At 65.6% G+C, this 23,206-nt stretch overlaps 5 protein-coding genes across 46 annotated transcripts; 2 read left to right on the plus strand and 3 right to left on the minus strand.

Annotated features, from left to right (window-relative positions):
- Window positions 1-836: 836 nt before the first annotated feature.
- WDR24 (WD repeat domain 24) lies at window positions 837-6,655 on the plus strand. 2 transcript variants are annotated; one of them, XM_055243766.2, is made up of 9 exons: window positions 837-2,116; window positions 3,530-3,707; window positions 3,854-4,526; window positions 5,061-5,179; window positions 5,257-5,378; window positions 5,464-5,568; window positions 5,650-5,990; window positions 6,073-6,257; window positions 6,347-6,655. In XM_055243766.2, the coding sequence occupies exons 1-9, from the start codon at window positions 1,636-1,638 to the stop codon at window positions 6,513-6,515; spliced, it is 2,373 nt and encodes a 790-aa protein (XP_055099741.1). In that variant the 5' UTR covers window positions 837-1,635; the 3' UTR covers window positions 6,516-6,655. The 2 variants fall into 2 exon arrangements, with proteins under 2 accessions (XP_055099741.1, XP_063473055.1); XM_063616985.1 differs by having other exon boundaries at window positions 842-2,116; window positions 6,073-6,655.
- A 71-nt stretch (window positions 6,656-6,726) lies between these two features.
- JMJD8 (jumonji domain containing 8) lies at window positions 6,727-9,606 on the plus strand. Of its 16 annotated transcripts, none has more exons than XM_063617002.1 (10): window positions 6,727-7,039; window positions 7,118-7,207; window positions 7,364-7,412; window positions 7,492-7,588; window positions 7,676-7,744; window positions 7,833-7,952; window positions 8,022-8,107; window positions 8,188-8,322; window positions 8,401-8,477; window positions 9,090-9,606. In XM_063617002.1, exons 1-10 carry the CDS (start codon window positions 6,744-6,746, stop codon window positions 9,091-9,093), a joined length of 1,023 nt encoding a protein of 340 aa, XP_063473072.1. In that variant the 5' UTR covers window positions 6,727-6,743; the 3' UTR covers window positions 9,094-9,606. The 16 variants fall into 16 exon arrangements, with proteins under 16 accessions (XP_063473072.1, XP_055099765.2, XP_063473075.1 ...); XM_055243790.2 differs by having other exon boundaries at window positions 8,040-8,107; XM_063617005.1 differs by having other exon boundaries at window positions 8,188-8,317; window positions 9,090-9,214.
- STUB1 (STIP1 homology and U-box containing protein 1) lies at window positions 8,529-11,551 on the minus strand. Of its 3 annotated transcripts, XM_055243787.1 has the most exons (7): window positions 10,591-10,887; window positions 9,925-10,123; window positions 9,672-9,837; window positions 9,393-9,480; window positions 9,197-9,253; window positions 8,994-9,110; window positions 8,529-8,912 (listed from the first exon to the last, which is right to left on the minus strand). In XM_055243787.1, exons 1-7 carry the CDS (start codon window positions 10,747-10,749, stop codon window positions 8,787-8,789), a joined length of 912 nt encoding a protein of 303 aa, XP_055099762.1. In that variant the 5' UTR covers window positions 10,750-10,887; the 3' UTR covers window positions 8,529-8,786. The 3 variants fall into 3 exon arrangements, with proteins under 3 accessions (XP_055099762.1, XP_063473068.1, XP_063473067.1); XM_063616998.1 differs by having other exon boundaries at window positions 8,529-9,110; window positions 10,591-10,885; XM_063616997.1 differs by lacking the exons at window positions 8,529-8,912; window positions 8,994-9,110; window positions 9,197-9,253; window positions 9,393-9,480; window positions 9,672-9,837 and having other exon boundaries at window positions 9,928-10,123; window positions 10,591-11,551.
- A 136-nt stretch (window positions 11,552-11,687) lies between these two features.
- On the minus strand, window positions 11,688-16,964 carry RHBDL1 (rhomboid like 1). 5 transcript variants are annotated; one of them, XM_055243780.2, is made up of 8 exons: window positions 14,757-16,964; window positions 14,366-14,590; window positions 14,143-14,291; window positions 13,873-13,985; window positions 13,702-13,802; window positions 13,562-13,622; window positions 12,846-12,999; window positions 11,688-11,904 (listed from the first exon to the last, which is right to left on the minus strand). In XM_055243780.2, the coding sequence occupies exons 1-8, from the start codon at window positions 15,150-15,152 to the stop codon at window positions 11,736-11,738; spliced, it is 1,368 nt and encodes a 455-aa protein (XP_055099755.1). In that variant the 5' UTR covers window positions 15,153-16,964; the 3' UTR covers window positions 11,688-11,735. The 5 variants fall into 5 exon arrangements, with proteins under 5 accessions (XP_055099755.1, XP_055099757.1, XP_055099760.1 ...); XM_055243782.2 differs by lacking the exon at window positions 11,688-11,904 and having other exon boundaries at window positions 12,998-13,482; window positions 14,757-14,918; window positions 15,413-16,964; XM_055243785.2 differs by lacking the exons at window positions 11,688-11,904; window positions 14,366-14,590 and having other exon boundaries at window positions 12,998-13,482; window positions 14,757-14,918; window positions 15,413-16,964.
- A 143-nt stretch (window positions 16,965-17,107) lies between these two features.
- RHOT2 (ras homolog family member T2) lies at window positions 17,108-22,982 on the minus strand. 20 transcript variants are annotated; one of them, XM_055243767.2, is made up of 20 exons: window positions 22,833-22,982; window positions 22,657-22,710; window positions 22,499-22,580; window positions 22,377-22,420; window positions 21,999-22,225; window positions 21,477-21,530; window positions 20,933-20,985; window positions 20,751-20,859; window positions 20,536-20,637; window positions 20,320-20,418; window positions 20,093-20,201; window positions 19,892-20,012; window positions 19,392-19,476; window positions 19,171-19,313; window positions 18,993-19,093; window positions 18,790-18,920; window positions 18,608-18,685; window positions 18,349-18,471; window positions 18,044-18,246; window positions 17,108-17,753 (listed from the first exon to the last, which is right to left on the minus strand). In XM_055243767.2, the coding sequence occupies exons 1-20, from the start codon at window positions 22,867-22,869 to the stop codon at window positions 17,627-17,629; spliced, it is 2,082 nt and encodes a 693-aa protein (XP_055099742.1). In that variant the 5' UTR covers window positions 22,870-22,982; the 3' UTR covers window positions 17,108-17,626. The 20 variants fall into 20 exon arrangements, with proteins under 20 accessions (XP_055099742.1, XP_063473057.1, XP_063473056.1 ...); XM_063616987.1 differs by having other exon boundaries at window positions 20,093-20,204; window positions 22,377-22,417; window positions 22,833-22,935; XM_063616986.1 differs by having other exon boundaries at window positions 20,093-20,204; window positions 22,833-22,935.
- Between the last annotated feature and the right edge of the window lie 224 nt (window positions 22,983-23,206).

Below are 23,206 nucleotides of genomic sequence, written 5' to 3' on the forward strand. Positions count from 1 at the left end.
GCTGTGGAGGGAATGGGGCTGGAGGTGGGCAGAGGAAGGCAGAGGCCAGGGGGCTGCTGTGGCTGGAGATACGCAGGGGAAGGCAGAGGCCAGGAGTTGGGGTTCATTCACAGCGTAGTGGGAGCTGCCAGAGGCCTCAGGCAGAAGACCTGGTGCCTGAATTCTGTGCGGGTTTCAGATCAGAGGGGAACGACAGACCCAGGAAAGCCGTTGGGAGGCTGCTCCCGAGGTCCAGGAGTGAGGAAGGAGGGGAAGACTGGGGGCACTCGGAACTTGTCTAGGGATGACCAGAAGTCATGATGGACCTGGGGATTAAAATAGGTGATGGCATTAAAATAGTGAAATTGAGACTTAAAAAACACAGGCCAGGCGCAGTGGCTCACACCTGCAATCCCAGCACTTTGGGAGGCTGACGCCAGAGGATTGCTTGAGTTCAAGAGTTTTAAGACCAGCCTGGCCAACATGGTGAAACCCCGTGTCTACTAAAAATACAAAATTAGCCGGGCGTGGTGGCGGGCGCCTGTAGTGCCAGCTACTTGGGAGGCTGAGGCGGGAGAATCACTTGAACCTGGGAGGTGGAGGTTGCAGTGAGCCGAGGTCGCGCTACTACACTTCAGCCTGGGTGACAGAGCGAGACTCCGTTTAAATAAATAAATAAATAAACAAACCACACAAGCACAGCACCGAAGCGCAATGGCAACGCCCAGGGCGGCCCGCAGACCCCAATCCCGGGCCTCTCCTGGCCTCTGCCAACGCAGCTCCCTGACCCGGAACTTTCGTGGTGTCGGGCGAGAGTGTGTGCCGCCTTCCTGAGACGGGCGGGTAAGAAAAGGACCACTTCCGGCGAGGGGCGGGAAAGACAGCGGCTTCCGGCGCGGCGGTTCCGGACAGCCCTGCGCTTTTAGAAGATTGGGGTTCGCGCGGGGGAAAAGGGCTGCCCCGGGCCCTCCGGTTCTCGTCCCGCAGCGTCCGCTCCCCCGCGCCACTGTGCCTGGGAACCTCTGCGCCGCTCCCAGGAACCCTGTACTCCGGGGTCGCCGGTTTCTCTCCTGCCTCCGGTCCCGCCAGACACCTCGAGCTCCTCGAGTAGCTCGGTCCTTGAGGTCCCTCTGGGCCCTACCCGCGTCTATCGCCTGAGTCCCCGGGCCCCTCTAGCCCTCTGTTCCCTCCCCTCTTTTGTTCCTCCCTAGAGCCCCGCCGTCCTCAGGGCTGACAGTGTGGACAGCGGGAGTCTCCTTGCTCCCCTGCTGGGATTGACTGACCAAGCGTTTAGTCACTGCCCAGATCTGGCTGATGGGGGGACCGAGAGGTGACCTGGGCCGGGAATGTCCAGCTAGGGTCTTCCGTGGACGTCAGACATGAAACTGACAGGCCTAAGGGAAGCTAGGGAGTCCCCTCACTGTTCAGCCAGAGTGATGGGCTGGACTGACGGACTCCAGTGAATCTGAGCTTGCCTGTCAGGCTGATTGGTTGATGGACAGCCCTGAACTGGCTCACTAAGACTGACCAGCCTGGGCCCAAGCAGTTCTGGGGTCCCAACCTGGGTGGAAGGTCTGAACTGATGACCCACCCAGGCTGACCAGGCCAGCCCACCTCACTGACCTCCTGACCCCTGACCTCATCACCTGTGCAGCCATGGAGAAGATGTCCCGTGTGACCACAGCCCTGGGTGGCAGCGCGCTGACAGGCCGCACCATGCACTGCCACCTGGATGCTCCCGCCAATGCCATCAGTGTGTGCCGCGACGCAGCCCAGGTGGTCGTGGCAGGCCGTAGCATCTTCAAGATCTATGCCATCGAGGAGGAACAGTTCGTGGAGAAGCTGAACCTGCGTGTGGGGCGCAAGCCTTCGCTGAACTTAAGCTGTGCTGACGTGGTCTGGCACCAGATGGATGAGAACCTGCTGGCCACAGCAGCCACCAATGGCGTGGTGGTCACGTGGAACCTGGGCCGGCCGTCCCGCAACAAGCAGGACCAGCTGTTCACAGAACACAAGCGCACGGTAAACAAAGTCTGCTTCCACCCCACGGAAGCCCACGTGCTGCTCAGTGGCTCCCAGGATGGCTTCATGAAGTGCTTTGACCTCCGCAGAAAGGACTCTGTCAGCACCTTCTCTGGTGAGGCCACAGAGGCAGGTCAGGGCAGGTGGGCGTCTCTGCCAGTGCCCAGCCTGTCCATGCAGGCGGAAAAGGGCTCCGTGCATCAGAGGCCCTCAGGATCACTCCCAGAGGGCTTCCTCAGGGGGAAAGGGAATCGGCAGGGGAGGGATGGGGCAAATTCGGCTGGACGGCATGTGAGCCAGGGCAGTGAAGTGGGAAGAGGCAAGAGATGAGACCAGTAGAAATTGAGGCTAGGTGTCGGGTGAGGGAGGGCAGAGCCCCAGCGGTCTCCCAGCCACCCCGGGTGGTGAACAGAGAGCCACTGACCCCCTTCCCTCACATCGGAACTGCAGAGGCTGCCTCATAGCAGGAGGTCTGCCAGGACTTCCAGGTTTCCTGGTCCAGGGAGGCAGAGGAGGTGGGTTTGCTGTCCAGTGCCCTGGGGCCCTTTTGCTAACAGGCCCAGCTCCCTGATGGCTGCCCTGAGCCAGCTCTCCCTTGTTCACTTGGAGGAGACTAGGTATGAAGCACAAGGCGGGGCCCTCAGGGGCCTCAGATAATTTACGGGCCACTTAAGACAGATCCTGGCCGGGCGCGGTGGCTCACGCCTGTAAGTAATCCCAGCGCTTTGGGAGGCTGAGGCAGGCGGATCACGAGGTCAGGAGATTGAGACCATCCTGGCTAACACGGTGAAACCCCGTCTCTACTAAAAATGCTGGGCGCAGTGGCACACGCCTGTAATCCTAGCTACTTGGGAGGTTGAGGCAGGAGAATTGCTTGAACCCGGGAGGCAGAGGTTGCAGTGAGCCCAGATCGCGCCACTTGCACTCCAGCCTGGGTGACAGAGGGAGACTCTGTCTAAAACAAAAGACAAATCCTGAGCTGCTTCCCCTGGAGGGCCCTGGAGGAAGGTTGGGCACCGCCCTTGAAGCCTCTTGGTGTGGTGGTCCCCTAGGGTGGACCTGGGCCCTGACTCATCCAGTCCTTTGGGGCTGACCAGGCAGTTCCATCTCCAGGTGAAGGGACTGGGCCAAGGCTGGGGCACCCTCCTCAGCACCTCCTTGGGCCTCCCACAGGGCCGTGGGAGTGGGCGATGGCTGGGTCGGTTCCTGTTCTCTCAGTGCTCAGCTGCTGCATCCTGAGGCTGCACCACAGCTTTGCTCATGGACCGATGGAGGATGCAGAATCTAGGGCAAATGAGGCCCGGGAGTATGTGTGAAAAATCACGTGGCGTCCTGCTCCTGGGCCCAAGCTCTTGTGGCGACTCTGTGTGGCTGCTTCCTTGGGCAGATCTTAGGAATGTCCACTCTACCGTCTGGGCCTCTGTTCTGGGCCACAGGCAGGTGTGTGACACCAATGCCACAGCTGTTCTGAGGGTGCACCTCGTGAGCCAGCCCTGTCACTTCCCCTGCATTGACCTCCTGCCTGCAGGCCAGTCCGAGAGCGTGCGGGACGTGCAGTTCAGTATCCGGGACTACTTCACCTTCGCCTCCACCTTCGAGAACGGCAATGTGCAGCTCTGGGACATCCGGCGTCCCGACCGGTGCGAGAGGATGTTCACAGCCCACAATGGACCCGTCTTCTGCTGCGACTGGCACCCCGAGGACAGGTGTGGCATGGGGATGCAGGTGGCAGTGGGTTAACAGTAAGCTCTCACTGCCTCAGACCCGTGAGACAGTCCGGAGCAGCAGAGCTGGGGGGTCCCCTCTCTGCAGGAAAGGCCACTGAGGGTTTGGGTGGGCCTTCTTCCCACAGGGGCTGGTTGGCCACGGGAGGGCGTGACAAGATGGTGAAGGTCTGGGATGTGACCACGCACCGTGCCAAGGAGATGCACTGTGTGCAGACCATCGCCTCGGTGGCCCGCGTGAAGTGGCGGCCAGAGTGCCGCCACCACCTGGCCACGTGCTCCATGATGGTGGACCACAACATCTACGTCTGGGACGTGCGCCGGCCCTTCGTGCCAGCTGCCATGTTTGAGGAGCACCGAGACGTCACCACAGGAATCGCCTGGCGCCACCCCCACGACCCCTCCTTCCTGCTGTCTGGCTCCAAGGACAGCTCGCTGTGCCAGCACCTGTTCCGTGACGCCAGCCAGCCCGTCGAGCGCGCCAACCCCGAGGGCCTCTGCTACGGCCTCTTCGGGGACCTCGCCTTCGCCGCCAAGGAGAGCCTTGTGGCTACCGAGGCGGGGCGCAAGCCCTACACTGGCGACCGGCGCCACCCCATCTTCTTTAAGCGCAAGCTGGACCCTGCCGAGCCCTTCGCAGGCCTCGCCTCCAGTGCCCTCAGTGTCTTTGAGACGGAGCCAGGTGGCGGCGGCATGCGCTGGTTTGTGGACACAGCTGAGCGTTACGCGCTGGCTGGCCGGCCACTGGCCGAGCTCTGTGACCACAATGCAAAGGTGGCTCGAGAGCTTGGCCGCAACCAGGTAGGTAGGTGCTGAGCCTGGGGGGGCCGGGGCCACGACCTCAGGGCAGGGGCTGGTTCCTCCGTCAGCTGCGCCCACCCCACCTTAAGCTCCGCCAGTCGCGCCAACAGCCCTTGCCTCGGTAGCTGAGGGTGTCAGGATCACACAGGGCCAGGGTTCCAGGGTGGGCCAGACCCGGGAGTGTCCTCTGCGGGGCGGGGGTCTCGGGAGTCAAGTTCTCTGTTCTTCCCCCTTGCTTCTGGAGCTGTCCAGGCACCAGCAGCGGTGGAGCCGTGAGGTGCCGCTCCCATGCCCATCTCTAGCTGCCCCGCAGGTCCCCACTGCCCAATTGTGTTTTCCTCTGTGCTGCTGTAGGGTGGGGACTGGGGTTTTTGTCTTTCCCATGAGCCTCAGCTTTCCTACCTGGGCTGGGCCTGCACGTTTGGTACCAGGGGCAGCTGAATGCTGAGGGCTTGTGACTGTCCAGGCAGAGGGGGACCTGCATGGGGTGCCGGGTGTCCAGAACACCCACAAGTAACCAGTGCCCATCCCTAGGTGGCGCAAACGTGGACCATGCTGCGGATCATCTACTGCAGCCCTGGCCTGGTGCCCACTGCAAACCTCAACCACAGTGTGGGCAAGGGTGGTTCCTGCGGCCTGCCGCTCATGAACAGGTACATGCCGGGGGCAGCTCTCCCCAGGGGCTGGGGCTGCTGGAGCCCACCCACCCATGGGCCCTTCCTGCCCCCAGTTTCAACCTGAAGGATATGGCCCCAGGGTTGGGCAGTGAGACACGGCTGGAGCGCAGCAAAGGAGATGCACGGAGCGACACGGTTCTGCTTGACTCTTCGGCCACACTCATCACCAATGAGGGTAGGCTGGGGTGGGTAGGGGTGCTGATGGGAGAGGGGCGGGGGTGTCGCAGAGGACCCTGAATGCCTGCCCCATTGTCGGGCAGATAACGAGGAAACCGAGGGCAGTGACGTACCTGCCGACTACCTGCTGGGTGACGTGGAAGGTGAGGAGGACGAGCTGTACCTGCTGGATCCGGAACACGCGCACCGTGAGTGGAGGTCCGGGCAGGGTGGGGTTCAGAGGCGGATGGAGGACAGACTCAGAGCCTCTGCTGGTCCCTGCCTTCCAGCCGAGGACCCTGAGTGCGTGTTGCCACAGGAGGCCTTTCCGCTGCGCCACGAGATCGTGGACACGCCACCCGGGCCCGAGCACCTGCAGGACAAGGCCGACTCCCCGCACGTGAGCGGCAGCGAGGCGGATGTGGCCTCCCTGGCCCCCGTGGACTCCTCCTTCTCGCTCCTGTCTGTCTCACACGCGCTGTACGACAGCCGCCTGCCGCCCGACTTCTTTGGCGTGCTGGTGCGCGACATGCTGCACTTCTACGCTGAGCAGGGCGACGTGCAGATGGCTGTGTCTGTGCTCATCGTCCTGGGTGAACGGGTGCGCAAGGACATCGACGAGCAGACCCAGGTGTGTGGTGGGCGGGGCCTCCCCCCTCTGCAGCGCCGCCCCTGGCACCCAGATCCTGATTGCCGGGCGCTCTCTCCCCTAGGAGCACTGGTACACTTCCTACATCGACCTGCTGCAGCGCTTCCGCCTCTGGAACGTGTCCAACGAGGTCGTCAAGCTGAGCACCAGCCGCTCCGTTAGCTGCCTCAACCAGGCCTCCACCACCCTGCACGTCAACTGCAGCCACTGCAAGCGGCCCATGAGCAGCCGGGGCTGGGTCTGCGACAGGTGGGGCAGTGGGGTCGGGAGGGGGGGCAGGGGCCTGCAGGCAGCGCAGGAGCCCCCGCTGAGGCGCCCTCCCTCCTGCCCGCCCCCAGGTGCCACCGCTGCGCCAGCATGTGTGCCGTCTGCCACCACGTGGTCAAGGGTCTGTTCGTGTGGTGCCAGGGCTGCAGCCACGGCGGCCACCTGCAGCACATCATGAAGTGGCTGGAAGGCAGCTCCCACTGTCCCGCAGGCTGCGGCCACCTCTGCGAGTACTCCTGACGGGGCATCTGCTGGGCTTGCCTGGGGCCCGGGGACCTGACTGCCCGGCCGGCCGCGTGCAGAACCCCGCCTGATCTTGTGCCCGAGACGGGAGGAGGCTGGAACTTGAGACCCCAATAAAGGAAGTAGAGCCGCTGTCAGCACTGCGTGACATCCCATAGCGCGGCGGGCTCGCCGTATGCCCGCGGTGGAGCTGGCGGGCGGGGGGTTTTCGACGGAGTTGTCACCATGGTAACCGGTGGCGCCTATAGTCGCTCTCCGGGCGGCCTTCCCAGTGCCTCCCGTAGAGGCCTGTTCCGGGGCGGGCCAAAGGGGGTCACTTCCGGGGTCCGTCCCGGCTCCCGGCCGTTGCCACGACGACGAAGCTGCCGGCCAATGGCTGGCGGACGGGCCCAAGGTTCCCGGCGTGCAGCGCGGCTGCCTGAGGGCGGCAGGCTCATGGCGCCGGCGTCGCTTCTGCTGGCGCTCTGGACGCTGGCGGTTGTGGCTCTACCCGGCTCCGGGGCGGAGGGCGACGGCGGGTGGTGAGCGGCCCGGGAGGGGCCGGGCGGTGGGGTCACGTGCGGCGGGCGGGGCGCGGGCTGACCCAGCTGTGCCCGCAGGCGCCTGGGCGGGCCGGGGGCCGTGGCGGAAGAGGAGCGCTGCACGGTGGAGCGTCGGACCGACCTCACCTACGCGGAGTTCGTGCAGCAGTACGTGCGCCCTTGATCGCGGACGTCGCGTCCTGTTCACCCGCCCGTCTGCCCGGACCGCCCAAGGCTGCCTTCCCCTGACCTCGTGCGCGCGCGTGGGGCTGAGGCGGCGAGGGTGGCGGTCGGGCCTGGCCGCGACTCTGCCCTTTTTTCCAGGTACGCCTTCGTCAGGCCCGTCATCCTGCAGGGACTCACGGACAACTCGGTGAGCGCGCGCCCGTCCGTCCCTGGCCACTCTCGCCCGTGCTGGGCACGGCCACTAAGCCCCCTCCCCGCCCCCGCAGAGGTTCCGGGCCCTGTGCTCCCGTGAAAGGTTGCTGGCTTCGTTTGGGCACAGAGTGGTCCGGCTGAGCACCGCCAACACCTACTCCTACCACAAAGGTGAGCGGCCCCACCCCTGCGGCCCGCCCATTTGCCAACACCGGAGGCGGCTGGACCAGCCGGTCCTGACCCCTCTCTTTCCTGCAGTGGACTTGCCCTTCCAGGAGTATGTGGAGCAGCTGCTGCACCCCCAGGACCCCACCTCCCTGGGCAATGGTGAGTCAGCCCTAGGCGGCGGTAGGGGGTGGGGACGCTTCAAGTCTCCAGGTGTCAGGATCCTTGTCCCCACCGTCTCTGTTGGCAGACACCCTGTACTTCTTCGGGGACAACAACTTCACCGAGTGGGCCTCTCTCTTTCGGCACTACTCCCCGCCCCCATTTGGTCTGCTGGGAACCGCTCCAGCTTACAGCTTTGGAATCGCAGGTGGATGCTTCTTGGGACTGGGGAAGACTGAGGCTTCTGAGGGTGGGTACAAAATGGGTTGGTCAGCAGGTGCTCATAACCCCACAGGAGCCGGCTCGGGGGTGCCTTTCCACTGGCATGGGCCTGGATACTCAGAGGTGATCTACGGTCGTAAGGTCAGCATGGGGTCCGGGGTTGAGGCTTGGGGCTCACTGACCAAAACGGGCAAGGTTGACACTGCTGCTTGTGCCCCCAGCGCTGGTTCCTTTACCCACCTGAGAAGACACCAGAGTTCCACCCCAACAAGACCACGCTGGCCTGGCTCCGGGACACATACCCAGCCCTGCCACCATCTGCACGGCCTCTGGAGTGTACCATCCGGGCTGGTGAGGTCAGTGGCTGGCAGGATAGGGCCAGGCCAGGCCAGAGGCCCGCAGCTAATCTCCGCTGCACCCCCTTCCTCCACCAGGTGCTGTACTTCCCCGACCGCTGGTGGCATGCTACGCTCAACCTTGACACCAGCGTCTTCATCTCCACCTTCCTCGGGTAGCCAAAACAGCTGGCAGGCCTGCCTGTCACACACCAGCACGTCCCACCTCGTGCTCACGGATTTTATTACACAGATAATGGCGGCAGTGGCGTCAGCCCAGCCCACCCTCACCTGCTTTTCCAGCCCACAGAGGGGCACGATCACGGCCCAGCAAGAGCTATGCTGAGAGGGGGAACAGTCCAGAGTCCCAACAGCAGAACTTGGGGGAAGAGGTCGGGGTGGCCAGGAACACAAACTATGTACAGGGGCCGGGGGCTTCTGCCCAGGGCTCCCGTGGACCAGGACGCCGGGCAGGGCAGGGAACCTCAGTAGTCCTCCACCCAGCCATTCTCAGAGATGAATGCGTCAATAACCTCCTTCATAGCCAGGTTGGGGATGAGCTGTTCCTGGGTCAGGGGGCTCCGGGTCACGGGGTCAAAATGACCCACACGCTGCAGTGACAAGAAGGGCAAAGGGCAGTCATTGGGCCCAGGACCATGCCGCTGGCCCTGCTCCCCCAGCCGCAGCCTCACCTGCAGATGCTCCTCAATGTCCTTGCGGTCGTAGGTGATGCCACTGGGTGTGATGCACGGCTCCCGCATCAGCTCAAAGCTGATCTTACCACACAGGTAGTCGGGGATGTCTCGCTTCTGTGGCACGGGCACACAGTCAGAGGCTGGAAAGGGGCACTGCTCAAGCACCTGCCACCCACTGGCAGCAAGCGACAGACACTCACCTTCCTCTTCTCGTCCACCTGAGAGAAGAGCTCATCCATGTCTGCCATGTACTTGTCCTGTGAAGAGTTCAGCGCTGCGCTTGGGGGAGACACCCCACCTCCCTCCTCCATGGGGCACAGACCCAACACAAGGCGGGGATGCTCCCACGCCACGTGCACACACACAGACCCACGTGTGGGCGGGGGGCACCCTCACGTGCTTGGCCTCAATGCAGGCCTGCTGGGCCCGGACGTGGCTGTCGTCCTCATCACCCTCGTGGTTTCGCTGGCACTCTTCCAGCTCCCTGGGGGTTGACCAGGAGCCGGTCAGAGATGGACCTGGCCAGATGTCTGACACACCCCAACCTCAGGGCTAACATCCACATTTCTTCCCCACGTTTCCTGCTTGCGAGTAAAGCCTTCGATAAACACTCGTGTTGGGAATCGGTGATTCAGAATTATCCCAAGACAGGGCGGCCTGGGGTGAGGGTCCCACCTCTCACGCTCTGCGGCAATGAGCCTGGAGAGGTAGGAGTGCAGCTCGCTCTCCTGGTGGATGCGCCGCTCCTCGATGCTGTTCCAGCGCTTCTTCTTCGCGATTCGGAGAGCGCTGGGGATGTCGTCCCCGAAGTTCAGCCGCTGCTCCTTGGCCAGGCTGTAAGCTGGGGAACGGGGGCTTCAGGTTACACTCTGGCCAGTCCACCCGCCTGGCCCCAGGGGCCCCACAACCGGGCAGCTTCTCAGCCAACCTCGCTGCAGATTGGCGATGGCCTCATCATAGCTTTCCATCTCCAGCTGGCACTGCCCCAGGAAGAAGTGCGCCTTCACAGACTGCCCGTCCAGCTCCAGGGCGCGCCGGCAGTCGGCCAGGGCCTGCTCGTGCTGCTGCATCTTCAGGTAGCACAGGGCCCGGTTGGTGTAATACACGGCCACCAGCGGGTTCCGGGTCTAGGGACCAAGGCCGGGCCAGCCGCATGAGGGCGCAGGCTCAGCATGCCCCCTTTGTCCCACGGTCCGTCCCAGCTTCTGCGCCCTGGCTAGAATCAAGAAACTAGGCTTCTCAGTTGTCAAAGCCCCTGGGTTCAAGGATCTGCAGACAGTGGAGTACTGGCTGAGCCTATCCGCTTGACTCCACTTGGTTTTGTAAAGTTTTCCAAATCTTTGGAGAGTTCGGGCTTTGGAACTGGGGTCCTCAAAGGGCGAGGGCCCCTGCCCTCCCCCCACCCGGCCGGCCTACATCCAGCATCCCACCCTCGTTCTCCGGCACCCGGCGCTGGGCTCGAGAACCACAGCTGGGCTTTGGGAACCCAGGACACGCCCCGCAGAGGAGCCAGACCCTCGGTGGGGCCGGCCGGGCGCGGGCCTGGCCCTCCCCGGCGCTGCCGCCGCCGCCCTCCCCGCACGGGCGCACTCACGATCGCGCGGCCGTAGCAGGCCGCCGCCTCCGGGTACTTTCGGCCCACGAACAGACGGTTGCCCTGCTCCTTGAGCTCCTGCGCACTCGGGCTCTTCTCGGGGCTTCCGCCGCCAGCGCCCAGCCGTGCGCCGCCCTCCTTCTCCTCCTTGCCCTTCATGGCGCCGCGCGGCACGGCCTGGGCTGCGCTCCCAAGCTCCGCGCCTCGCGGCCCAGCGCCTGCAGCCGGAGCCCCGCAGCCCGAGCCCGCGATCCGCTCGGGCCCGGCCCAGCGCCGCCGCCGGAACTTCCGGCCGGGGGCGGGACCAGCGGGGACGCACGCGTGGGGGCGAGTGGGGCCGCGCGTGCGCCCAACCAGCCTGGACGGGGACACTGGGCCCGCGACGTCGGGGGCTGGGAGGAACGCTCCAGTTCCCTGTCCCCGCGCTCTTAAGGGTCGGCGTTCGCGTAGGCCCCGGCCCGCCCTGCTGAGGTCTCTTCGGAACCGGCCTCAGCGGCGGCCGGCACACACATTCGACTTTCCCAGTGAGATGCCTTACTTGGTTCGCTGAGGGCGTGCTCCCCAACAGCCTGTCCCGACCACCTGGGGTTCCGCCCCCGTCCCAACGCGCAGAGACCCCTCCCCCGGCAGCCGGCCCCATCCAGAGGCCCCGCCCCCGGCAGCCGGCCCCGCCCCCAGCAGCTGGCCCCATCCGCAGAGGCCCCGCCCCCAGCAACCAACCCCATGCAGAGGCCCCGCCCCCAGCGCCCGGCCCCAGCAGCCGGCCCCGCCCCCGCCCCTGCGCGTGAACATAGCGGCTTCCCACGCGCTGTGGGGTGTGAGGACCCCAGTCGCTGGGCTGCCATTCTGGAGCGCCACGAGAGGTGCTACGGGCGCGCGCGAGCCCCCGAGGGCGGCCGGAAGCCCTGGACTGTTGGTAGAGTGGAAGGGGATAAAGGGATCGGTGGGGCGAGCGTGTCATATGGTCCTGCCATAGTGGCCGGACCTCCCATCACCGCCCTTCCTCAGGTATCGGGAGGAGTTGCCAGCTGCCATCAAGGGCAGAGCGGAGAAGCATGTGACAGGGAGCTGGAGCCGCTGCTGGCCTGGAAGCTGACGGTGAAGGGCGGCCCGCTTCGAGGGCGGGGCCTCCGTAGGGCGGGTCTTCATTGGGGCGTGGCATCGGTGGGGCGGGGCCTCCCTGGTGGGTCCAGCACCCCAGGCACACTGACCTGGCCTCCCAGAGAGGGGCGCTTCCGGCCACGTCTGCAGCAGCTGGTGGCCACCAATCCCCCTGAGCTGGTTGTGCACTGTTCGACCGCCACCTTGTGCCTCCTGCCAGATGTGGGGGCTGCAGTCACCGAGCTGTGTGCCGTCTGCCGTGTGGGCCCACCACAGCCTCGCACAGCCTCGGGTGAGTTGGGTGGGCACGACTTGGGTATATAGGCGTTCTTGTCTGTGAAGCGGGCAGTCTGGGCCCTTGCGTGTCGCTAGGAGCAGGAACCATAGGGCCCCGGGCTGCTGGGAGCAGGGTCTCCCAGAGCTTGTCCTGATGGGGTGTCTGGCTGCTTCTCCTCACTGTTCACAGCAGTCCTGGCAGCTGGAGCTCCAGAGATGGAGGCCTTCATGTCAGATGAGGCAGTGGCCACAGTGCCCGGCCTGCTGGCCCCACAGTACACCCTTAGGTACTACCTGCTGTACCTGGGCCAGGTTCAAGAGCGGGCCACAGCTCTGAGCCAAGGAGAATGAACTGTGCGTGGGCAGGTTGGGGTGGCCCGTGCCCCTGGGCCTGAGTCCATGTGCCCCTCCCTAGCCAGTGCCTCAGGACAGTGGACTCCCTACCTAGTGGAGACAGCGCTGTGTACCTGGGCTGTGGGGCAGAGGCTGTGCCCAGACCTGCTGCCCAACCTTGGCCCCAGCCTGGCCACCCATAAGGATGCTAGGCCAGCCAAGAAGCACGGAACCCAGGCCTGCTCACCTGCCACACAACCTCAGGCCTCCGGGTCTCACTGGACAGCAGGGAGGGTGAAGAGGAGGCCGCCCACTGTGGGAGCTCAATAAACACTTCCCAGACTCACGCCTGACCACACACCCGACCTGACCACACACCCCGCCTGACCACACACCCCGCCTGACCACACACCCGGCCTGATCACACACCCCGCCTGACCACACACCTGGCCTGACCACACACCCCGCCTGACCACACACCCCGCCTGACCACACACCCGGCCCCCAGCCATCCCAGGTGCCCCCAACTCCCACAGACACAGCACCTGTGGCCCGGGAACAACTCCCACGCCTGACCCCAGGTGCAGAGGTGCACAAGAAGGGAAGTCCAGGCCCTCGTGGTGGGGAGGGCCGTCACGGTCTGTTCAGCAGGTGTGGGGGCCCTGACGAGTCTCCAGAGCCCGGGACAGCCCCCTGGTGCTGTGTAAAATATTTATTAATTATCCAAAAAGGCTCAGACCGCAAGTCCTGGGGGTAGGGGGGTGGCTGGGACAGGGTCTCCTCTGAGGCCACCCACACCCAAGGGGCACAGCAGCCCTGAGACGTCCGTTCACAAAGGGCAGACGTGAAGGCCCCTGGTGGGCGGCCACCACATGCCCGAGCCCTGGGCTGTGCAGCCTCAGGTAGCCGGTCAGGGCGGTGGGGGGACGTGGGCGCCCAGCAGGTCGTAGGCGAAGACGTTCCAGAAGACGGCGAAGAGCAGGAAGGTGCCGTAGGCCAGCAGCACCACCCACCAGCCGCACTGGTCCCGCAGACGCTCCTCGTAGCTACGCAGGATGGTCAGGCCCATGCTCACCCCCACCACCGCGCCTGCCAGGTGCGCCATGAAGCTGGGCTGTGGGCCCGAGGCGGGCAGCGGCGGGGAGAAGCGCAGCCACACGGCCCGGCCCACCTCGGAGCTCACTGCAGAGGGACGCGGCAGGTGGGAGGTGCCCCGGCTGCAGGCTGAGGCTCCCCGGCCCTCCCCCCAGCCCCTACTCACTGCACACCAAGGCCAGCACCATTCTCAGCAACTTGTAGGGACATCTCATCCCAGCCCAGTTCTACAGGGGTGTGCAGATGAGAAGTGGTGAGGCTCACCAGGGGCCCCTCCCCGCGCCCCCCACCGGGCAGGCCCGTTACCATGACGACGTTGGCCAGGTGTGCGGAGCACAGGGCGTAGACCCCGCCGGAGCCTCCCACCACCGGGGCCCGCATGTCGGTGATGGAGACGGTTAGGGAGCCTGTGTGAGCAAGCGGCGGGTGAGGGTGCAGCCAGCCAGGGCAGGGGGCGGGGGTGTGCGTCTGCCTCACCTGCCAGCACGCCTGCCAGGTAGAGCAGGCTGATGCGGAGCAGGCCGTGCACCATCTCCAAGGGCACCCCGATCATCAGCTGCAGGAGGGCATTGAACCCCAGCTGCTCCAGCCTGGCCAAACGGAAGCAAACAGGCACGAAGAGTGGGGTCAGCCATCTGGCCCCACCCCCCAGCCCTCGCCTCAAGTTGCTGCACCTACCTTGGGGCTAAGCCTTTCTGATGTAATGGCGGATTGGGGCGGGGCTCACCTGGCAGCAGTGCTACTCACCCAACGTGCATGAACATGTAGGTGAGGAAGCGCCAGGCGCGGGCGCGGTGCCCGGGGTGGTACACGAGGGGGCTCTTCATGTACTCGGGGTGGTAGGTCTGCAGCACCCACTTGTTGAGGCGGGCCCCGTAGCACAGGAACACGATGATCTGGGGACACGAGTGTTAGGCTGGTCACGGCCAGGAGCGCAGGAGGCTCCCGGGGCAGCGGCTAGGGGGCCCACCTGGGCAAGGGTGACCGAGGCCATGAACACGGGGGGTGGGCAGCTGCGGTGACGGTAGAAATACCAGCGGCGGTCCACCTCACAAGGCAGGATCTCGTAGGCCACGTAACGCACAAACCGCTTGTAGACACCTAGGCCTGGCTCGTCCAGCAGCCCGTCCCGGGGCAGTGCCCGCTGTCCATTAGCAATGGCCCGCTTGAAACTGCTGGAGCGCTTGCTGCTGATCTGGGGGCAGGGGCCTGAGTGTGGGCCACGGACCTCCCCATGGCACCCCTGCCTGAGGCTCACCCAGCTCCCCGCATCCACAAGCCCCCCTGCAGTGAGGAGCTGCCTGCCCGCCTCCTCTGGCCAGGACATCGTGCCCCTGCCGCCTGCCCACCGTGGCACTGACCAGGTCCACCAGCTCCTGGTAGCAGACCTGGCCCTGCTCGTTGCTCTGAGCCAGGGCCACCAGCATGTCCAGCTTGGCCGGGTCCAGGGGCAGCTCATGGCTGTGCACCAGGCCAGCGAAGGTGTCCGCACCGATGAAGCCTGTGTTCTCGGGGTCCAGCTGCTGCAGTGAGGAGCCGCCGGCCAAGGCCTGAGTGCGGGCCCGACCCCTGAACCAAAGGGCTGGGCCAGGCTGGCTGGGAGCATCGGGCTCAGGCTTCCAGCACTTTTGGGACAGAGGCCCCGTGCCTGCCTGTTCCCCGGGACCCTGCTTGATCCCAGGAGCTGGCAGGGCACTGGTGCCTGGGTCCCAATCCTCCAGCTCCTCAGTTGTTCCCCCGTCTTCCACCCTACCCATCCTGGAAGGCGAGGGCCAAGGTCCAAGACGAGCCAGCTGCCCGCCCTCCTTCCCTCCCCCCCACTCTCCCTTCTCCAGCCAGGAGCCCTGGTCCAGTCAGCCCACTCCTGGGGTCCCAGACACAGGGGCCAAGGTCGTGCAGGGATGAGGTAGGTACCGAGCGGGGCTTTCGGGGAGCTCGGTCCCGCACAAGCTCAGCTCAGCGGCAGGAGGGCCGCATTGGGGGCGGTGCCAGCTCCCCAGACCACCCCCCGACGCACCTGCTCCTGGATGAGCTGCAGCAGCGAGCTCCTGTCCATAGAGCCGGGCCGGGGGCCGGGGTCCGGGGTCGGCGGCCGCGGCCGGGAGGGGCTGCTCTGCGGACGACTCCGCTCCGCCCCAGCCGGCCCGCTCCGCCCGCTCCGCTCGGCGCCGCGCTTGGGCCGCGTCACCGAGTCGCCCGCCTGCCCGCCCCTGCCGCACACGCCGCCACGCGCGGCCAAGACACGCGCGCACCCTGCACGCGGACGCACACCCCGGACAGGAACCGCCTCCAGCTAGCACCGCGTCTCAGCGCCGGCCCCCACCCCCGCTCTGGCGCAGCTCCAGCACATTGGACGACCTCCACGGCAGTCGCTGGTAAATGGAGTCACGGGGGTGGGGGGCACCTAAAACCCCCCATGCAAGACCGTTCGCCCTCTCACAGCCTTCCTGGGCTCAGGCCTGTGAGGATGTCACCTCCTCCAGGAAGCCTTCCCTGACTACTGCTTGCCGCCCCCCACCACGCTGACCCAGTACTCCCTGCGGTTCGTGTTCCCACCGGCTGGAGCTCCCTGCTCGCAGCAGACACACCCCCCTACCCCCGCCCCTCCCACCTAGCACAGCCACAAGGAAGTCCCTCGCCCTGCGTGGCCACTACAGCCACCTCTTAGGAGGAGGAAGACGCTGCTGCAGCCACCTTGGCTCCGACGACCAAGCCCAGTCCACTCGTCCACGCCCTGGGCTGGAGGCCCCCGACCGCTCTTGCAACTCCATGCAGGACAGCAAAACCTCCCGCCCTAAGGCGGCACCAGGGCTGGGCATGAGGGGCATTCTGATACAGAGCGGAACCCCCAGGGGGCAGGGCTGCAGTTGGGATGAGGGGACCTGCTCCTGGGAAGGCAGGCCAACCCCTCCACAATGGAGGTGACAGATAAGACACGTGTGAGTATAGCAGCCCCTGCAAGGGCCACTCAGAGGACTCCTCCTAGGGTTGCAGTTGTCCCAAAAGGCAGGCCGTGGGATACAGCGGGCTCAAATACCATCAGTCGGGAGGGACCTCAGGGGCCAATGCCACAAGCTCCAAGGCAGGGCCCGTGTAGGCCAGGACTTGTAAAGGGGCCCCACCTGCCACTCCCTAAAGGCAGACACAGAAGGTGGGGACCAGGCCGTCTGATACGTGTCTGGGTGACCTTGGGAAGGCCATGCCCTGGGTCCCGAGAAGCAGGCATCTGGGCTCAACTCCCACCCCGTCCCTCCCTCTGGCCCATCCTGCTTCCCCCAGGTCAGGGCCCCAGGGTCACCCCGCTCTGTGGCAGGCAGTGACCACATCTGGTCACACAAGCCCAGGTTCTCGGTGCAGCTCAGCCAGGCTGGCAGGACGCTCTGGGGAGTGGGCAGTGCCAGGGCACACTGGACCCTGAGAAGGGGTCAGTCACCGGGGAAACATCTCAGGCACCGGCGCCCCCCAGTCCATGTGGGGCACGCACCGTCCTGCAGTGGGCTCCCACTCCCAGACCGCAGGACCTCCAAGGACACTGGGCTCGCAGGCCATAGCAGCCCAGAGTGGACCTTCCAGAGGCCATATGCACACGCCTGAGACCTCAGGACAGTCGCCCAGGGACGAAAGGAGGGGGGCGTTTCCAGCCCACATGAAGACAAAGAACATGTTCTAGGCTGAATCGAGGCGAGCTGTCTTCAGAGACTGGGATCCGAGATGGAAAAGACACAGTGAAGTTTAATCAGGAACCCAGCCTCCGGTCCTCGGCTGCAACCGCGGAAACGGCTCCAAACTTGAGGGGGACCCCACCCAAGGCCTGCTTTTGGCCCAAAGCTCTGCCTTCCAGCCCTCCTCATACCCACTGGCCACCCAGGACAGGAAAGGGGGGTGGAGCCCTGAGAATTCTGGGTCTGGGGTCAGCAGCTCCCACACCTGTGCTCCCCAGCCCAGCACACGATGCCCAGAGGTGGGCAATCCCTGACAGCGGTGGCCGGCACTTGGGAGCTCCTGCTCAGCCACCTGCCACGGCCCACCCTGGGGGTCCGGCCAGGAGCCAGGGCAGCGCATGGCAGCATGAGGCCCCGCTGCAGACCGACTGCCTCAGAAACAACAAGTCCCGGCGCAAAGGCGTTCCCGGAGTGGCAGCCTGGCCTGCACCCCAGCTGTGCTGCCCCTGCAAGAGCCCCAGCAGCGAGCCACACCCAGGTCAGGGGAGGGGGCTTGGGTACCAGGGGCCTCACTGGCTCTTCACCAGGACCCTGTAGAGTGAGAAGCTGAGGACTGCGGCCACGGCGGCCCCGACAACTCCCAGCAGCCCCCGGAGCCAGAAGGAAGAGGGACGCAACTCTGCGTGGACCAAATGTCTGCAAGAGAGAAACATCATCTGCAGATACCTCAGGCAGATGCCCCCAGCTTGCTGCTGGACACCCTCCAATGTCCTGGACTCACAGGACCCCACAGGCGGGGTTCCCAGACCAGAGGCACAGCCGGTGGAGGCCAGGCCCTGGAGGGACATGCCCAGGCACTGGCTCCCTCTGCCACACAAAGCTCCACCCCGCCACTCTGGCCCCAGTTCCAGGCCTGACACCACAGCTGCCCACTGCTCGGATGACAGACACTGCTAGTCCCCAGGGCTGTGCTGCTGGGTACCCACGGGAAGGTGGCCATGGTGGCGAGCTGGGTGAAGATGGTGGTGCTGGGCTCGGCTGGGCCAGCACAGGAGAACGGCACAGGAGCGGGTAGCCGGTGCTTGCGGCAAAACTCGGCCGGCAATGGGCCAGCCACCGCGACACCTTCGGGCAAGTCAGCCTTGGAGGAGACAAAGAGGCAGGGGGTCTGCCCGTCCATGTAATGGTGCTGTGGGCAGAAAGTGGTATGAGGTACAGTCCTGGGGTGGCCGAGGCACAGCTGGCGGGACAGACCCTGCCCCATGGCCATGTGGCCCCTGCAGGGCCCCACCTTGTAGACGCTGGCACAATGTGCAAAGGACTTTGGGTCACTGCCATCAAACATCAAGCAGGCAACATCACAGGCGGCGTCCAGCGATGTGGCCAGCAGACCATCTGTGCCCACCTCACAGAGCTGGGACAGACAGTGGCCTTAGGAAGGGTCCCCGGGGCGCGGTCCCCCTAGGGCCATGCTGGGCCAGATCTGCTAGGCAGGCCTGGGTGTCCCCGGCTCCACCCTCGGGCACAGGCCGCGCCGCCCCAGCACTCACGATCAAGTACTTCTCCTGCCCGTTGACCTGCACCGTGTCGATGGCGTAGCCGGGAGGCTGCTCCCTCGTGTCCTGGTGCTGAGGGAGGTGAAGTCCTGACACTCGCTGGCTCCAGTGCCCCCCAGATTGCCCTGCCCTGCACCTGGAGCCCCTGGGGTGGTGGGGGAGTCTAGGGTGCTTACCCCCAGGCCGCGGCCGAGGAAGGCCTGCAGGAAGGCAGACTTGCCCACTCCACGGGCCCCCACCACCTTGCACAGGAGGACGCTCCGCTGCGTCTGTCCCTTCTCCTGGTCCAGTCTCTTCTCACGGGTGACTGTGAGGATAGACATGGGTTAGGGCGGCTGCCAGGATGCTGGGCCCAGGCCCAGGGAGGATGGGTGCCTACCTGTGATGGCGCGGGCCTGGGAGTCCTGCTCACAGAGGGTGGGGTAGCCCAGGTAGCCTAGGTGCCCAAGGCAGCTCCGGACGTCCAGGTAGGTCACCAGGCTGGGGGCAGGCGGGAGGCACAGTGTTACGGTGGGGAGGGTGGTGTGGCAGGTGGGCGTGGTGTGGGCCGCACTTACGTCCACTGGCAGAGATATCCGTGCAGGGGCAACCGGCCGGCCACTGTGCGGACTGTGCGTGGGAACTCGGGGCCCCAGGGGGCTGCTGGGAACACACTAAAGAGGCTTTGCAGCTCCACAGGCGAGAGGGCGCCGTCGCGGTCCTGCGGAAGGAGGGATGTGGTGACGTGTGTGCCGGGGAGGGGGTGGGGGCGGGGGCAGGGGAGTTGCCATGCTCTCACCTGGTCGTGCTTCTCAAACACCCTCTGCACAAACTGGTAGCCAAGGTGGTTGAGCTCAGTGCTGCATCCAGGGGGCACGTGGAGCCTGCAGGGAGGCGACAGCCCCTCTAGTTCCCAGGAGACTCTGCACCACCATGCTCGGCACATCTGTCACCCTGCCAGCCCCGTCTGTGCAGCTGGACCCTCCCTGTAGGACCCAGAGGCTCCTGTACACCCCTAACCTTGCAGCTTCCGTAGGGGAGAAGGGTGCTCATTTGGCTCCAGCACGTGGCAGGCCTGGCTGAGGCCTCCAGGCCACACCCCAAACTGCCGACCCCAGCAGGGTGAACAAGTCACGAACGCAGGGTTGGCAAGGGGCCAGCCCCCACCTGACTCAGAGCTCTGTGGATGCTGAGGGGTTCAGGGCATGGCCAGGCAAGGGCACTACCCCAGACGGCCTGCTGAGCGAGACCTTCCCTGACCCTCAAGGAGGAGAGGCCTCAAACCCCAGCTTCACTCACGGAGGGAAGAGATAGTCGGCTGTCAGCTCCAGTGCGTCGCTGTAGCCGAAGCGCCGCAGGATGGTCCACGTGGTCTCGTGCCGGCCGCGCTGGATGAAGAGCGTGTTCAGGAAGAGGAAACCTGCGCCGAGACAGAGCAGGGAAGCACCAGGCCCAGCCCCTCCCCACACTCCCCAGGCACAGGCGGGCACCTGGCCTCACCATCCAGGGTCAGCCGGTCCTCCCACACGCCGCCCGCCACGTTCCTGCACACCACCGTCTTCACGTCCTCCAGGGCCTGCGGGGCCAGGGGGTGCCCAAAGCAGGATTTCTGCTTCCAAGAGAGCGTTGTTGGGAGTCAGCCAGCCACCCGGAGACGGCCCGTTCCAGTCACTAACAGCAGCGGAGGTTCAAGGGGGCTGGGCACCGAGGGTGGGGCGGGGGCACACCTGGAAAGCGTTGAGCTCTTCGTCACTGAGCGCCTGGTCCAGGTCCTGATCTGAGAGCCTGAAGATGCGCGTCAGTGCCTGGGCGCACGCGGGCCTCAACTGTGGGGATGTTGGCTCAGCACCCTCAGACGGCCCATGCCCGCCCGCCACGCTGCCCCACCCAGCACCCCCCGGGGCCCTGGGGAACCAGTGTGCGGGGCCCCAGCCGATGCTCACCCGCTTGGCCTCAGGGTCATAGAGGGGGGCTGTGGGGTGCAGGACGGCCTTCTGGGCGTAGTAGAACAGCTCTGAGATGTTCCTCAGGTTCTTGGCCGAACACTGGGAAAGTGGGAACAGCCTCAGGGAAGTGCCCCTAGGAGGGCACCGGCTGAGGACACAAGGAATGAAGGAGGCCCTGCCCCTACCTCGGCGCCCGGCTGGGACCTACTCACCTCCACGCAGGTCTCGATCTCGGGGAACTGGCTCATGATGGGGAGCACGGCCTCCATGGAGCTCCCCGGCCGCAGGTCTGACTTGTTGCCCACTAGGATGATGGGCACCCTGGGTTGGAGGCCCACGGTCACCAGGGGCAGGGGAGCCGGGGGTCCCAGCCCCTTCCACACCCCCTCATTACCTGGGCCCCCGCGTGCTCCCCCCATTCACCAGTGGGATCCACTTAGTTCGAATCTGAAAAGCAAAACCTGGCTGTGAGGTGAGGCTGCCAGCAGGCACATGGCTCCCAGCTGGAGCACGGGACTGGCTGGGGGAGAGCAGAAGGGGGAGGTCAAGGCCCACTGAGGGCCCAAGTCCCGGCCACAGGAACAAAGCTGGTGGGAGAAGGCAGGCAGCAGGTGCAGCCTCATCTGTCTGACCCCAATGGCTCCCAAACACCCCCAAGTCACTGGGGCCCAAGCCTAGGGCCGCCCCCAACACAGGCCCTCTGCAGTTTCCCCCGGGGGTTTGGAAACTGGGGAAGAAAGAGGGCTGCCAGCCTAAATGGCTCAGACTGGGGGACGTCCCAGACCCTCTCAAGGGAAGCGGGATCACAGGAGAGGGCCGGGTGACGCCACCTGAGGCTCCCCAAAATGCTGTGAGAGATGGCACTGAGCATGGCTTGGGTGAGGGTCCACCTGGGCCACCGTGTCTCTGCTGTTGGGGTCTCTGCACTGAGAGCTCACCTTCTCAATTGTGGCCTCCTCAGAGACGTCATACACCACACACACCACGTTTGCCTGAGGGAACAGTGACAAGGCGTGGGTGACGGGGCTACTGGCTCAACACCGATGACCCTGGCCGCTCCACGCCATCTCGAGGCTCCAGGAGGCCCCAGAAGCTCACAGGTGGCATGGGTGCGGCTCTGAGGCCGGGAAAGCCCAGGCTTCCCTAAAACCTGCCTCCAACCTGGTGTTGGCAGAGCAGGCACTCCCCAGTGTCACACTGGGAGCTGCTGCTGAACCCTCAGAGAAGCCTCTTCCCCGCCCACTGCCAGTGCAGGGACATCAGGCCCCAGAAGCATAGCTGTGGTCGGCAAGACCCTTAGAGCAGGAGACTCAGGACAGACACGGCCACACCTGCAACCCAACACCCTGCAAGACAGCTGCCGCCTTGGCCCCTGCCTCTTCCCTCCCAGAGTGACAGGACCGCAGTGAGGGGTGCCGGCGGCAGGGGCTGCCCTGGGTGGCTGTGGCCTGTGCCCTTGCCTGGAGGTGTCCCCGGCACACGTGCTCTGGTACTGGGAGCTCCAGGTGCCCGGAGGCCGGGACGGTGGGCTGGAGCACACGGCAGGCGGAGGTGGCGCACACGGAGCCCACAAGAAGAGTAAACGCTGCTGCCACCCCGGCAGGAGGGAGGGACAGCCCGCGGGGAAGGGTCCTGTTATCCCTGGAGCACCACTGGACCGAGCGGTGCCGGCTCCCAGCGGGGTGCGCTGTGGGGGCCCCAACAACCCGCAGTGCAAAGGTCACAGAATTATCAGGGCCAAGGACACCCTGAGCACCTCAGTCCAATCCCCCAGCCGGCGAAGCGGATTAGGCCGAGCCCGCGCCCAGCCCCTCCCTCGCCCCGCGCACCACGGGCACCTTGTGGATCTCCTGGCGCAGCTCCTCGTCCGTCTGCTCGGCTTCTAGGGGGAGAAAGAGACCCCACTGCAGACCCCGCCGGACCGCTCCGGGCCGGGCCCCCGGGAGGCTACGGCCGCTACCTGAGTAGTCCACGATGTGGGTGGGCACCTTCTCCGGGGTGACGTCCGCGGGAATCGTGATCTCCTCCGCGCGGGGAGGGACCTGCAAGGGACGCGAGCGCTCACCAGGGACCCCCGGCTGCGCCCGCTCCCACCCCCGCGGCGGGCGTGCCCCTTACCTCCTCGGGAAACTCCTCGCCCACCAGGGACAGGATCAGCGACGTCTTCCCCACCTGGGCTGCGCGAGGAGGGGCGGTCAGCGCTAGGGCCAAGGTCACGGCGCCCCCCGACCCCCGAGACCCTCACCCCGCGTCCCGGCCGCCGCAGCTCCGAGACCCCCCGGGCTGGCGCCTACCCTCGCCCAGTAACAGGATGCGCACGTCCCGCCTCATGGCTGCCGCCCGGAGCCGCTCCCCGACCCGGAACCCGGCCCCGACCTGGTCCTCAGCCTTTCGCTCTGCCCCCGCGCCCGCCCCGCACTTCCGGTTCTCGGCCCCGCGCTGGCCCACACTTCCGGCCCCGCCCGCACAGCCGCACCAGCGAGCCGGGCGGGACAGAGCGGACAGGCTGTGCGGCGCGCCACCGCGTGGACGCGCCGGCCACGGCGGGCAGCCCAGGCTCCTGGCGCCCTGGCCAACCCTGGCAGGCCGACCGGCCATTGCTTCACGGCACCACAGGGGCCTTGACAAACAGCCGATTAAGGGACGGGCAGAGGCTGAGCTCAGGCCA

This window comes from Symphalangus syndactylus, chromosome 14, assembly GCF_028878055.3.
Source record: "Symphalangus syndactylus isolate Jambi chromosome 14, NHGRI_mSymSyn1-v2.1_pri, whole genome shotgun sequence".
NCBI classification, from domain to species: Eukaryota; Metazoa; Chordata; class Mammalia; order Primates; family Hylobatidae; genus Symphalangus; species Symphalangus syndactylus.